Raw genomic sequence first — 15,465 nt, 5'->3', positions numbered from 1 at the left:
AATGTATTATGGGTGACTCTTAAAATTACAGCTCCTTCATGTGTGATTAGACCTTACAGAAAGTTGTCATTAGGCTAAATGTGGTGTTAACTATAGTCAAAATTGAAACAGCACTGTTTTTCCTGCTATTTTCTTATGGTTATTCTTCAGCTGTTACCAAATACAATATACTGATCCATAAATATTCTGTAAAGGTATGTAAAAAAAAAAAAAAAAACCGACTATTTGATAGGAAGAATTGACTGTAAAAGTATGATATTGCTGCCTGTTTCCACTAATGACAGAAAAAAAGAGCTGTAATATCACATTACTTTTTTTTTTTTGCAATTTGAACGCATGGGTGAAAGTATCAGTGTGCTGTTGAATGTTTAAGGTAAACTAATGTGATGATTTTTGATGTGTGCTCAGTTACACGAGTTTCTTTAACATCTGTTAAATGAGGAATTTGACATGTATTTGTTGGGGGAAGGGGGGTGGGGGGGGGATAAATGGATTTGTTTTTGTACTCTGGGTGTTTGTAATTGAAAATTTGAATAAAGGCAATATAAATATGAACATGTTTGCTTCTGATGTATTTAAGGGTTGTGATTTTGAACTACCGTGGAAATAAGTACAGTACAGGGAAACTGTACCAGGAAATTAACACATTGGTTGCCATTGTTGCTGAAAGATAAGAACATTGAGCAGGAGAAAACAAGCCTGTATTTTGAATTATTCAGATATTGTCGATCATAATGTGTCCAAATGGGGTTAAACGATGCATTACTCGCTCCCCTGACGTGTAGAGCACGCGAGTCTCGTTTGTCCCTCTTCGCCTACCGTATGTACGCACAATTATGGCGGATTGAGAGTTGTGCTGTGTGTGTTTTGATGGTGTGAAGAATTTTTTTTTAACATTTCTACAACACCCTTTCCTCGGAATTCGCAGTTGTCCGAACTAATAACCCCACTGCGACTCAGGTAAGGGATTTATACATTACCTTGACGTGTCTGCCTGTCCAATACAAACGACACGTGGGTAATAGAGTTAGCTAATGAGGCTAGCGAAGCTAATAGCTAGGTTCTCTATGTTACCCAATAAAACACAGGTTGCAACGTATGTCAGATCAATCATTTGCACATGCCTTTATCGTTTGTGTCAGTCAAAGGGAATGCTTGACACCTAGCTTCATTTTCGGTTAGATTAAAGGTGAACATATTAGAATGGTGAGGTATTGTAGGTTAATGTATCTTTAACATAACTCTGTTAAATTAAGCAAATTTATTCAACGGTTAAATACGCAGTTACGCAGGTGTTACCCGTAACATTAATTACCGAGCGCTAACGGCTGACATCACTTTTTAATGTAGTGTTACTGTCAACAACAGCAACGGCATTAAGCTCTTATGAGTTCGCGCCATCTTAATAAGTGAGACAGATTCTTATATAAGGTTCATACGGCAAACTTAGTATGTTAACTTAAGTCTAGCAAACTTTTCGAATGCATATAAACGTTTTAGGGTAAACGTCTAAGCAGCTTGGTTGCCGGTTGACATGACTGTCTCTTGCCTCCACTCAAGTTTTTCTTTCACTGGAACTCATTAGTCTTACTAGCCTTTTTTTTCCTGTGGTATTTTTCAGTGAGAGGTAAATCCGGTTGAATAATGAAATCTGCGTTACACTTCTGAGAGAGCAGTGGAATCTAGAAGAATGAAAAAACACTAACTGAATGGAGACGGTGTAAAAACTTCTTAACCAAAATCTGTTGGTAAGAAGGAAGGATTTCTCCACATATGGAAGATCTAATTATCTCAAGTGTGACAATGGACACAGGTGCTTTAATCTAAGCAGCATAACCATGTCATATTCATTGACTGTGCAGGCAATTTAAAAACACAGCGTTCAAAAAAAAAAAAAAAAGTTTAATCAAATCAGTTTTATTTATGTAGCCTAAAATCACAGTCACATTGCCCCAGTGGGCCTTACATCCTCGATTGCCATATTGAAAAGAAAACCCTCTCAACAGTTGGGAAAAGATGGTAGAACCTCAGGAAGAACTCCAAATTTCATTGACAGAATATCTTATACAAGTAAATGATATAAATTAAGGGGTGTCACACAGACTCACATCTGCTGTGGTGACCTGGAAGAGGTCAGACCACACAAGGCAATTAGGGAAAAAAAAAGTCAAGAAAAGAAAAACAGAATGACAATGAAAGTGTCATGTGAAGGTCCTCACTTAGGAAAATATTCTGCCATCACCACAATAAACTGCATTCACCAAATAAATCTAAATCCAGACATTTATGCAAACACAGCATTATAAATATTTTGAGGTATCAGGCTTTTAGCTGTAAGTAGATACATTGTCACCAGCAAGTAGGGTCACTTGTGTCCCATCTAACGTAACAGTAAACAGTCAGTACTAAATCAATCATGAGAAATCATGCTGAATCTTGGTTTTAAAAAACAGTATGAAGTATTTGAGATACATATCGAAATTGATCACCTCATTATAAAACTTTGTGAAATTCTAGATACCCTGCTCTGGGACTAAACCATAGTTTATTATTACTTGTGCATTTTATTTTTTCAATAATATGTTAGAGCTGCAACTCTAATGGAAATTCACTTTATTGGTAATCCATTAATTGTTATAGTAATTTTACATTTTTCACCTTCTCAAATGAGAAAATACGTTCCTTCTTTATCTTTGGGCTTTGAACTGTTGGTATGAAAAAAAAAAGTCTTGCTGTGCTGTGCCCCCTTACTGCAGTTGTGTAATTTCTTTTCATCTAGTTTTATCCTGTTGCCCAGACTTTTGGCATTATGTTAGTGACAGTCAATTGTTTAATTTAACTTTGCTTCATGAATTATTTTATTTTATTACTTTGCTGTGCTTTATGTAACAACAGCTAAAAGACATCTTCAAAAGTTAATTTCAGCACTCCATTTTTGGCAAACAAGGTCTACTTGACCACTCACCTATATGAGACAGTCTCTAGGACAAAACTGTGCTGACCTGGGTTCTCTCTTTTTTTCTGACCAGCATGCCGTCTGCCTGTGACTCTCTGATTGAAGACATTGAGGACATGGTGTCCTCTACCGACCCAACTCCTCATGAAAGACAGTCTGCTCGAAAGAGTATTATACCAAAGTCCAGGAAGAAAAAAGAGCTGAGCAATGAGGAGCTCCAAGCTGATAGGTATGTGATTTGCTTGATGTAGTGTTACAGTAGTTGAGGATGTGAGTTAATCAGGGCCTGAGCTGGTCTTGAGCTGCGAGGTCCCTATTGTTTACGAATGACGACTTTTTCATCCCAAATGATCGCATTCTGCGCTGCCTGAACATACCCCAAAACTCACCAAACTCAGAATATACATCACACCTGCCCAAAAATTTCATTATCTATTTGATTTCCACCACTAAGTGGCGCTATAACCGAGGAAAGTGCATTTTGGCTTATAACTCACATATACTTTGTTGCACATTCAAAAACCTTATATCCACACATTTACTGAATTGTGCTGAATCTCGTGGTACAGGTCACGCCCATCTCCGCCTAATGTTTTTTCCGTGTCTTTGTGAAATACCGCAAACCTACTTTTTCAAACTCCTCCCAGGCGATTTCACCGATTTCCATGCAACATTGCACACAGCATCTGTGGACTCTCCTGACAAAAAGTTATAAAAGAATTTTGATATTCCAAACAATACTCAAGTTATTAAATAACAAGTTCCTGTACATTTTGCAAAACACGAAGTGATGCATATCTCCACATTGGTCTATCTGAATGACATGAAACCCAGATGACTACTTCCCCATGAGCCATTAAGGCTCTGTGAAAAAATTACTTATTCGAACTCCTCATAGGCAATTTGACCGATTTGCAACAAACTTTGCAAGTAGTGTCTGTGGACAAAGCTTTAACCAATGTCACACCTGGTGGCGTGGTCCATTTTGATGCTTTGCCATAAAACCATCAACTCATCATAACTTCCACATACAATTTGCCATCCACTCCAAATTGCTCACACATGTCAAGGGTCTTGCCCTGAATGTATCTATGCGGCACACCCCGATGGCAGCATGCTCTGATATGCGTGGACAGCGAGCGCCCATTCATTGCTGCTTGCAGCTTTAATTTTGATATTGTTTTGTATATAACATATTTAATGTTGATGATGGGTAAGTGAATTATGAATTCGAAGTAGGTCCCTTTGAAGTTGGACAGTTGAGAATAAATCAACCCCCCTGAGTTCAGTTTGCTGATGCTATTGCAACCAGTGTCTTAATTTAAAGCTTTTTAATCTAATGAATTGTCTTGACAATATTTTGCATTTACTTACCTTATTTCATTACTAATACTGTATAGATTAACTTGAGTGAGTTCAAGTTTTTTGCTGGTTACAGACGCTGTTTTTCGGGCAGAAATGTGACAAAGAGTTGGTAGGACAGGCGGGAGGACAGACACCGCTCAGCCTATAACTACACTATTTTTTTCCTCATATAAGTTACCAACGAGATTTACAGTTACTACTTTACTTTTGTTTGGTCATGTGATGTTAAATTAAACGTTAGATTAGTCGACTAATTGGAAAAATAAGCGTAGATTAATCGTTGGAAAAATCGTTTGGGACAGCTTTAATAGATTGTAGGAAAATCTCAGGTCGATGAGATGGGTATTTATAACATTTGCTCAATTTAATTTTGGTCAGTTTAGTTGAAGTATCAAAGCAAAACACTGCAAAACTAAGTTTTTTATAACAGTGCAATGTGCAGATTATCATATATAAAGCTTTAAATTTGGAAATCACACAACATCACATCTTCTGCCACAGAATCCTTATTAGTTGGGTAATAAGACATCTAACCAGACCAAACTGGTTAGATGTGAAAGTACCCTAAAAGTATGTCTCACTAGATTTAGGCTATGTCTGTAGGTTTAAGTCCTTATTAATTGATCTTTTAATTAAGGTTTCATGTATGAAATAACACACATTTTAGGTATAGAATTTATCATTTTCACATCTCATATGATTACATCATCTTTCAATGTTGTTATTGTTGTTTTTAGTTTGATCCCTGGCACCCAAAAAATCTGGATGAAAACGTGGGGCTGCAGTCATAACAACTCAGATGGAGAGTATATGGCGGGACAGCTAGCTGCCAGCGGATACAAGATGACTGGTAAATGATTGTTTGTTTGTGGTGGTTTTGAATTTTGTCTGCCAACTGGATTTCATTTAATAATATAAACAACAATACTTAACAGAATGCTACTAGGGATATAAGTTAATCATACTAAGGCAGTGGGTTGGATGGATTGAAGATAAATCAGTAAACAAATAGCAGAAAAATATTTTTTATTATTTTTTTATTATAATATGGGTGTACATAGATTGGATGTCATTATTGTTGTTACACACAAGGGGGCAGTCTTGCTTTAAAGGTAACCTGTACCTTGTGTGCCATTCCAGTGTGAGGCTTTGTTTTTTCCTGAATTGAGCTTTCAATGCTGTGTACTGGGATAGACAAACTTGACCAAGGAAATACATTTGGTTAAAAACTGTGAATGTGTGGGTTTGGATCATGTTTTGAATCTGCCAATCCAAATAAACCAGGCAGGAGTAGAGAGCCACATCTGCAAATGAGACTCAACTTAGGCTCACAAAGTCCGCTGAGAATGAGCCGTACCTGGTATCTTCCCCGTTCCCAATCTGGAAACAAAAAAGAACACACATGCCACCATGCCTGATTAATTTATCAAATTGACCAACCTCTTTGAAAACTTATTTTTTTCAACTAGAAAGTTGAATAGAATATTTCTAATGTAGTTGTTCACCTTTTTCCAGTTGAAATGGTTGGGAAAGTTGGGAAAGCTGTATCACTGGGCAAAATGTGAGCCATTGTACTTATATTTTGGCTTTTTATGCTTTTAAGATGAAGGCTACATATCAGGATTAATGTTCATATACTTGCTTTTATCTGATGACCAATAATTGAAATGATCATTAGTCCAGCTCTGATTTTTATATATTTTATTACAATGCAAGTATATGTTGTCTTTTGCACGGATTTTCACGGAAACATTGATCTGTGTGTGTGTGTGTGTGTGTGTGTGAGTGAGAGAGAGAGATACCATATTTATCTCAGTGAAAATGGAGTTTTTGTGCCTGGTTATATGGGACTTGTACTATATACATGTATATAGACTACAAGATTTTGAATAATGCTGTTTGTTTTTCTAAATGAATGTAGCTTTTTGTGTGTGTGTGTGTGTGTGTGTGTGTGTGTGTGTGTGTGTGTGTGTGTGTGTGTAAATGTAGGAGAAAGAAGAAGAAAAGATAGTTGATATTAACCCCTCAGGCATTTTCTCTCACCATGGGGTCTCTACGGTCTTAGAGGGACATTAATCACACACTTCAAAAATGCAGATGTACTCTCTCACTCTCACACGCATGCATGCACATGCATGCACATCTGGTAGCATAGCCCCTTGATCTCTTTATCCATTCCACCTTTCTTTGTTTTAACAGTTTTCTCTGTCCCTTGAGCTCGTCTGAGCTACGACATGTCTCTCTCACATACACTGTCTCTACTTCGTAGTCACTCACCCTCCTTCTAGACAGAGTAGCATCTAGTAGATCTATTTTAACTCTATATTATAGTGGAATAGTGTCTGTTGACTTTCAGGAAGTGAGTCTTATGAAAACCTATTCTTTGTAGTTGGAGAACTGTTTTCTACTCTATTCCATTCTGTACCAGAAATTTTCATCTGTCACAGAATGTGATTATGGTGCATGGCTTCTCTGGCTGTCTTGTGTAACATACTGCACTCTAAGGTAATGAGGTTAAAACTTGGCATCTTGGATATTGATTTTTGTCAGATTTCTGGATTAGGTTTGATTCTGTCTCTTCTCCATAAAGTACAACTGCACAGTGACCACATACGGAACCTGGCTTCAGAAAATGATTTGAGAATATTACAGCTGTTTTCAGCTTCCTTTCAAAAAGTGGTATGAATATATGTGCTCACCAATAACTTAAAATATTCAATATAGTGTGGAACTAGCAAAAAATATGGCATATTCTTTTTAGGTATCTTTGGTGATTTTCATTATTCCAGATTAGACAACGTCACTTGATGTGGGTATGTCTGTGAGAAAGACACTTGACACTAAAACTCAAACAGTGGATGTAGATATTTACGAGGGTCAAAAGCTCTGAGGTTACCTTTGCATATAATTTGCATGACTACATGCATTTGCAAGAGGGTGTGATGGGGTTTCATGGGAAATTTGTCACTTGTCTACATGGTGTGGACCTTTTCTTGTAGATATATGTGTTTACCTGTCTGCCTAATCGCAATGAGGTAACTAGGTGTATCAGTGTTAATTGGTGAAATGCCCTCACAAGCATGATGTTTTTTTTGTGACTTATGAGTGTATTTGTGTGTTTTTGAATTATTCAGGCAACTGCCCAAGACAGCATCCTCTATTTTATTTGTAAGAATTTATCTCCTCAATTATCATGGTCGTTTACCCCGCTATGTAGCTCAGAGATGCCGTGACCCTTCACTGATGAATCCTCATAATACTCTCCCTTGTTGTCTCTTTCTCTCTCTCACTCCTCTCCCAACAAAGTATTTTAAAGGTCAGTGTCTCACTGCTAAAGCTAAAGGATTAGTTTGGTTTCTGTCTTCCCTTTCAATGCTTTGGTTTTTATCTCTGTCCTCTCCCTTTGTTTGCTTCCCTGTCTCCTCGTCTGTCTCTTTCCTCCTGCACTTTTGTTGTTTTTCTTCCTACTCACCACCCTCCTCCCTCTTTGGGTGTATCTTCACTTATTGTTTTTCTCTCTGGGACTGTTGGAAGGATAAATTGTCTGTCATGGACAGAATCAGGGGATATTAGACTCATGACAGGCAGTGATTGTTTTGAATGGTATAGTATGCAGTTGTCTTGAATGGCATGAAATTGTTGAATAGCATTGGAGAGAGTGGAATAGTCTGGAATGGCAAGGACTGAATTGGGCTCCTCAAGGATGTAGTGTCTAGTTTTTGGCTAGACGTTATGTCCCTCTCCTCAACAACTGTAAAAATGATGACGTAATGTGAATATCAGATACCTCTGGGTAGTGTCTGTCGTTGTGAGCCGCAGTGTCGATCTGCAGAGTTTAATGAAAGAGTTGGGACAAAGACAGAGCTGCTCTGAAAATATAACGTCACCCTCTCTCCTCCCTCTCATCTCCCCTGCCTGTTTTTACACTTTTACACTCTCTGCCCTCCCCTGTCCCTCTTTCATCCCCCTCTCTAACTCTTTCTTTCTTTTTTAAACTATGACATCACCTGATGTGAGACGTAGTAGAAGTTCTTGTGTTGTCCTCTAGGTGGCAGCCTTGGCTCATGGGTTGAGCTTTTTTTCTTGAAAGGATGCATCTGCAATATTAGGATGAGGTCATCCTTCTGAAAAACACTCTCTGTGTTCTCATTGATAGTTTCAAAAGTTAAAACTTTCAGTCCTTGAAGGCATTATATGACCTTGTCTGATTATTACGTTAATGAAATGAACCCAACTCTTTGTCAACATATTCATTAAAATGAAGTCAATGGAATGGTGCAAGACATCAAGTATATGTTTACATAACAAGAGACCTGTATTAAGGATTGATATAAAGTGTCTGAAGGGTAAAAAGATTGGTGTCTGGATGAGAGGGACCGTTCCTCAGTCTTCAGGGGGAGAGCATTGTGGCACATATGTATTATTGTTTAAGCTCAGTGCTGGGCAATCAAGATGATCAGAAAGTGACCTGTTAATTCTTTAATCAAGAACTTTGTGAAGAGAAAAATGATCTCCGACTTTTGAAACAGAAACTGTGTCACTTCGCCTCTCTGCTTTCATTGTCTCCACACTTGTTATGCTGCCTGTATTTGTGCAGCCTGGCTCATTGTGAGTTGCTGTTCCTCTTTACAACCAAAGAGGGCACTGTTTATCCATGCTGAGCATGATAATTCACTGATACAAATGAACCACATTTGAGCAGCAGAGCAATGTGCCAAATAGTGACTTCATTGAAAGGCATGTATGCTTACACACATGAAAATACACACACACACACACACACACACACACACACACACACACACACACACACACACACACACACCCTTCATGGAAAGTCACACCAGGATATTTTGATTGTTTTTGGCTGCTCTCCTCCCCTCCCAATCTCCTCTCTGCCAGCCAGCCGCACACACAGCACTTCAGTTATGATTTTACATACCGGTTAGGCAAAATTACTCCCTGGTACACAATGTCAGCCAAATCAGCCGCTCTCATTTCCTGGTTTGGAGACAGGCGGTTGGAGGATATGAGTGTCAGAGTGAGGGTGTGAGCTGTTCTGATGAAATGATACAGGGATGTTATTGATCAGCAGGTATTACAGGTGTTTCTGTAGAAAAATGCTGGAGGTGTCATGTACAATGTTTTTCTGTTTTAGAGAATGAAGTGCTTTGGAATAATTGATGAAAAATATAATAACAATATTATACATAATGTAATATATACTTTTTTGAATGGATAAGTGTTATCATATTATGCTTCTATCACTCTTTAGTTAGTATTTGAAATGAAACACATAACGCTGTCTGCATATTCCAGGGCAGGAGAAAAAATGAAATGAATATAAATATATTGGCATAGCCTACATATGTCAAATACCCTATATTATGTGGCATATGTAGTCAGTGGTTTTCCTCACTTTTCCATTTAAAACTGAGGAGGTTTCTGATTGAAAGTATTTACAAATTTAAACATTGTCAAATTGTTCTAATTCAGCTTGTACTGCATTTATTTTACAAGCGCTTCTGCTACTCTGTGTGATTGTATTACATCACTGCAGAGTATTCTCACTCCGAGTGTGTGTGTGTACCTCGCATACATGCCGTCTCATTCATAAAATGGAGTGTGTGAGGATCTTCTGATTGGCTGACTGTGGGCTGCGCAACATTACACGCCGCAATGTTATAGCCAATGAAAACTTACAATGTTCTCTCTGACTCCACCTCTCATATATACACAGATACACACGTTAGCACACAGCCGGCTCACACACACATTTGCTCGTCTCAGACACAGTTTCAGACACGGTGCAAATTGATATTGTACAGGGAAAGTGTGTGTGTGCAAGACAGTTTTCGACAGCTGTCAGTCTGCAAGATGATAGATATCACCTGGTGTGCGTGCGCATGTGTGAAAGACTATAAGCTTGCTCTGTGTTTCTGCTGTCGTGCGTCAGACAGTCCTAGTTTGCTGATTGAGAGAGGGAAAAGGGTGGAAAGAGTGAAGAGGAAAGCAGTGTAAAGAAAGATGAGGGGAAGAGTCAGTGGGGATGGGAGGAGGATGCTGGGATGAAGGGTTCAGCCGACAGAGACAGATGGACTTGAAGCCAAAATCAGCCAAAGCGACAGTCGGAAAAAGGGAAGAGAACAGGGAGGGCAATATGCTGCCAGAGAAAACGAACTAGACTCTGGCAAATCTGCAGAAACTGGAAATAGAGAGATTGATAGATGGAGGAATAATAGAGTGGAGAAAAGCAGCATGACAGGAGAGACGTAGGAAAAGGAGGTTAAGTGAATGGGGAAATGGTAGTTGGCAGCAATGGAAATGGATATAAATCAAATGATATAGCTGTGTGGAACTTCACTAGACACTAAACATATGTGGAAATATGTACAGAAATGAAGTATGAATTTCTCAAATTAAAGGCATTTTCCTCACTGTGTCTACATTTGAATATGTTTAGTATTTTGAATATTATGCGCTTGAGTTCAGAGCATACATCTGACAGGTAGACAGACTGTTGATATGTAAATAAGGATATGTAAATAGTAGTTTGATATGAGCAGAGATGAGGGTTAAATCTTTTTGAATATTAAAGTTGACATTTAGCACAACAGGTGTCCTTTGTATGGGGATTTTGATACCAAACAAACTACAACTTAATGACATTTGCTTTTTAATGTAATTGCTAATTTGTTGTTTTCTTACTGGTAATTTTTACAATTCCAGTCCCAAGTACACACACAAGTGTGCAGGACTAATCATTTGTATTTATATATGGGTGGCTTTAAATATTTTAGATGTGGCTTTAAAATAATAGGATAGCACTTTCCCATCTCTGTAAGGAGGCATGTGCATGCACGCACACGCACACGCACACGCATAGAGTTTCAAAGGCTTTGAATTCATCTAAAGTCATACAAATAGACCCATGAGTCCAGGCAGTCAAGTGTAACCATTTAGAGTCCAGGAGATTAGAATGATTCCAAGCCGTGTGTGTGTGTGTGTGTGTGTTGGTGATCCTACAAGGTGACCCACGTGTAGGCAGCACCCAGTAACCATTTAGAGGCCATGGGATTAGGGACCCCGACCATTCCTGCCTTAAGATTCCCTGGAGGGAGCAATGGATAAAGGAGAAGAGAGAAAACAGGATAGCTTGCGGAAAGTAGGGATCACTGCTCCATCTAATCCATTGATATCACTGTGGAGAGGATTTTTTAAAACATTGCAAAGTGACCTGATTTAACAACAATTTTAGCAAGAAATTGTCATTGGAGTAGAAAATCAAGAAATCAGTCTTGGGGATTTCTCTGTGTCATCTTTTTGGCAGCCACATTACTGATTGATTGATATGTAATTAAGTAAATAGTTAAAACAGCAACAAACAAGATGCTAAGTAGTGATTGTAAGTGAGTGCATGAGGGATCCAAACATTATTCTTTCATAGCACTAATTTGTCCAAGAATAGGTGGATTTCCCTTATTGATAGTAGAACTTCGCCTGTGTGAAGTTTAGCTGCAAGGAAAGAGAATTTGCAGTTGACTGAATGAAAAACCGCTCGTCATTCCTCAGAGAAATAACAAAAAACAGATCAAATTGATACCCCAAAGGGTGGTGATATCTCACCCTTGTTTCTCAATTCACAAAGAATTAGGAAAGGTAGGAGACGAAGAATAATGGAAGCAAGAATCACCATCCCAGTCTTCCCTCTGTCCACTCATTTGTACACTCTCATTTCTCTGATGAAGAAAGCCAGAGATAAATGTAAGGAGAAGCTGGTCCCCTCTAGAGGAAGGAAGCGTATTCCCTATTCCCAGCAGAAGCCAGCCAGCCAACCAGCCAGTCAACCCCCTGTTATCCCAGGAATACCGCCTGCATTCCGCAGGGATTGGGAATACCCTGAAGGGATATAATGGGAATATCATGGAAGGGATGTGAGTAATGGGATAAGGCAAGAGCCAAGGGAATGGCTCAGGGGTGGAGGGGATTGAGGAAGGGAAGGACTAGGAAACAAGGAGGGTGTCTGGAAAGGGGATGAGGGATGAAGTCAGGTTTTGCTCACATCCAAAGTGTTGAGCCTTTAATCAAAACAGGGTGATGATAGTTTATGACAGAAGAGTTGGTCTAATGGCAAAAAATAAAAGCTAATTGCCGGCAGATTGTCAGTTCAAATCTCAGACCATAATGTCCGCACAGCGCAGGAGATTGTGTTGTGCTTTCCCTTACCTTCAACAACTTGCATCAGGTGCCATTTAACAAGGCATTTAACCCCCAGCGTCTCAACTCGAGCCGCTCAGTGGGCAACACGACATGCCTGTGGATATGTTGGGCAGCTCCCAGTTGTGTGTGTGTGTGTGTGTGTGTGCAACCCACCCTTCATTGCCCTTGTCTTGCAAGTTCATGTCTTATGATATGAATGGTGTCTTGCACCAGAGTTTCTTTGGGGAACTGTTGAGAGTTGAGTTTTTGTCACTAAAATTTGAGTATTTTCTTTTCATATTTGCAGTTATCTCAAATGTCATCATACATTTGAAACCAAAAAGTATGTGTTTATTTGCAGCTAGGGGATGAGAAAAGGCCCTTCCTCTGAGGTCTTTGAGGGCATGAACAAAACAAGTATAGCTTCACCTAACTTCAACCTGACCAGAAGTCTGATCAACCACAGTCACTGAATTGTGTATGTGTGCTGGGCCTCTTAAAAATGTGTATCTTTAGTAGGAACAAATGGGCTTTGGCCCAGGTACCATAGACAGTAGATGTGGATTTCAACGTTAGATGTTGAGATTCAGTTCCTGTTGCTCAGTTCGGCAGGAACATTCGTTCATTTTGTTTGTTTGTTCGTTCATAGCAGTGAATCATGTCATGCAGAGTTCTCAGCTCCTCGTTCTCAAATGATCGTGCCAACAGTCAACATAACACCGTAGTTCAAGGCAAACACATAGCTGCAACTTCATGATTATGTGTACTTTTAGACAACAACAGTTAACAGCTGAAGTCTGCTAACCAAGAATGAGTGACTGACTGAATGAGAATGACAGAAGAATCAGTGAAAGAACTAGAACGATGAGCTACGAACAAAATGAAATATATTTTTTTTTTCATGTAAACATTTGCCATGATCTCCTGTTTCTTATTGGCTAAAATTCGACGACAGTGTCCTAGACTCGGCATACGATTGGCTTGCTCTCAGTCCTCCTTACTACTCTGATAACTTAACAGTGAACAACACATTGACTGACTGGTCTGTGAGAACGATTGAATGAAGGAGAGAAGTGAAATGGGGAATCAGTTCACTTCGTTTATGCTAAATCAGTTCCTTCAAACTGATTTGTTTGTGACCGATCACTAATAGACAGGCTTGGGAAGTCAGAAAGTATTAAAAACAGACTAATGCATTGTTTGTTTTGGTCTTTTCATTGGATTTGTTAAGAAAGAAATATAGGACATTTCATTTGTTTATGACAAATGGCAGATCCTCAGTTCACTGCTAGATAACATGTCTTCTTAATCACCCATTGTTCAACCAGTCCTTCAACCAAGTGCGGTAATTTTGCATGGAGAGTTGCCCTGACTGATATAAGACAGAGCAAACAATATGTTAATTAGGGTCACCACAGGACAAATTGAGTTAAATTCACATAATTTGTCGATTCAAACTGTTCTGATTTTAAAATGTCAGTGTTTTTATACAATTACCCATCTTCATTTGTTCAGTGGTGCGATGTCAGATACTCACTTCACTTTCCTCACTTGGAGGACAAACAGTGCAATTTTGTGTCAGACTCTTTGACAGTAGAGCTAAAAAGACCAAAGCAAGAGGATCTATATTCTTTGACATTTGACAACTCATTGTCGCTTTCTTTGTTTTTGAATAATTAGCATGTCTGTTATTTTACAAGCTGAAAGCGACTTTTTAGTCTTTCGCACTTCTAATTTGTCCTCTCCTCTTTATTTTCCCTGTCATCTCAACTCAACGAAGAAAACAAATGTAATTTCTCTCATGAAGAGGAAACGAAAGCTTGAAAGACATTAGTAATTAACGTGGCATGCCAGGCTGTTGGTGTGGGCGGAGACGGTGTGTGGGTGACATATGAATAAAAAGCAAAGAAATTGAGCGTTAGGCCTTCAAGGACATGTAGTAAATTACTTTTCAAGACCCCCTTTGAGGTTTCTGTTCTTTCCTCCTCTCCCCTTTGGCCTCTTTGCTGTTGTTTTGGAAGATAACCCTTGCTGTCTATCTGAGTGTCCAATGTTCAACCATCAGTGCCATTACTTGCTGACCACTCAGTGAAATGGAAAGCAGGGGTCACTTGTATTGTCGTGTGTGGATCCTCATATGAGGCCACCTGCTGAAATGAAAGCACTGGCTACCTGTGATTGAAGACAAAATTGTGAGTACGAATGTGTCTGTTGTATGAATTTAGAAGAGTTGTTAGGACCAGTCAAAAAGTCCAACAAAGGAATAACTGAATTCAGAGATCCTCACAAGTATTTTAATACAAAACTGTGTGTCTGTCTGAGTGTTCTTGGGTGTGTGTGCACTTCTGTCCTTTGTGATAAATTAATTCTACATGTGTCTCTGCTTGATCTCTCCCTTCATACATATAAATGAATGAGCTATGTGCTAGATTTCCATGTGAGAGCACAGATATTAGATAAAGTGGATTTAAAAGCCGCGGATGATTTGAGCAGTGGGTTTAATTTGAATCATCATCGGACAAAGTAACCTTGATCACCAAGCAGAAAAGATGAAGCATCGGCAGGACCTCGCTTGACCAGAGTGAAATTGTGAATGAGCATAAGTAACTCTATGTGTGTGTTTGTGTGTGTGTGCTTGGCCATTCACAGGTTAAAGGCCTAATAGCTTGTCTGCTGTCCACCCAAGGCAGGGCATAGACAAGTAATAATTGAGCTTCAATTTGTTTGAAGGGGTGTGTTTATGTGTGTGCGCACAAAAACTTATCCACTTTCCATCTAGTCAACCAATCACTTCTAATTCACTCATATATACTGACTCTGCCTTCTTTGTTCAATGCCCTCACTCTTATTCAACCTTGCACTCCTCTTTCTGCCTTTGGTTATATTAGCAGTATAGATCTTTACAGAGGAAAGTTAACAGAGTAAATACAGGTAATGTTTAGTCA

General features: G+C 38.9%; 1 protein-coding gene across 4 annotated transcripts in view; it reads left to right on the top strand.

Annotated features, from left to right (window-relative positions):
- Nucleotides 1-767: 767 nt before the first annotated feature.
- Nucleotides 768-15,465, top strand: part of cdkal1 (CDK5 regulatory subunit associated protein 1-like 1) — a 225,970-nt gene continuing 211,272 nt past the window's right edge. Inside the window, exons 1-3 of one of the 4 annotated variants that reach the window (XM_037074094.1) lie at nt 768-960; nt 3,030-3,185; nt 5,059-5,171. In XM_037074094.1, coding sequence (XP_036929989.1) covers nt 3,031-3,185; nt 5,059-5,171 — 268 coding nt within the window. In that variant the 5' untranslated portion in view covers nt 768-960; nt 3,030. Of the gene's footprint in view, nt 961-1,127; nt 1,207-1,640; nt 1,749-3,029; nt 3,186-5,058; nt 5,172-15,465 lie in introns of those variants that run through there. The other 3 variants (XM_037074091.1, XM_037074092.1, XM_037074093.1) reach the window with 3 other exon arrangements.

The sequence above is a fragment of the Acanthopagrus latus genome, chromosome 17 (assembly GCF_904848185.1).
Source record: "Acanthopagrus latus isolate v.2019 chromosome 17, fAcaLat1.1, whole genome shotgun sequence".
In the NCBI taxonomy this organism is placed as follows: domain Eukaryota; kingdom Metazoa; phylum Chordata; class Actinopteri; order Spariformes; family Sparidae; genus Acanthopagrus; species Acanthopagrus latus.
Note: the sequence above shows the minus strand (reverse complement) of the source record. Positions and strands in the feature narration are given on the sequence as shown.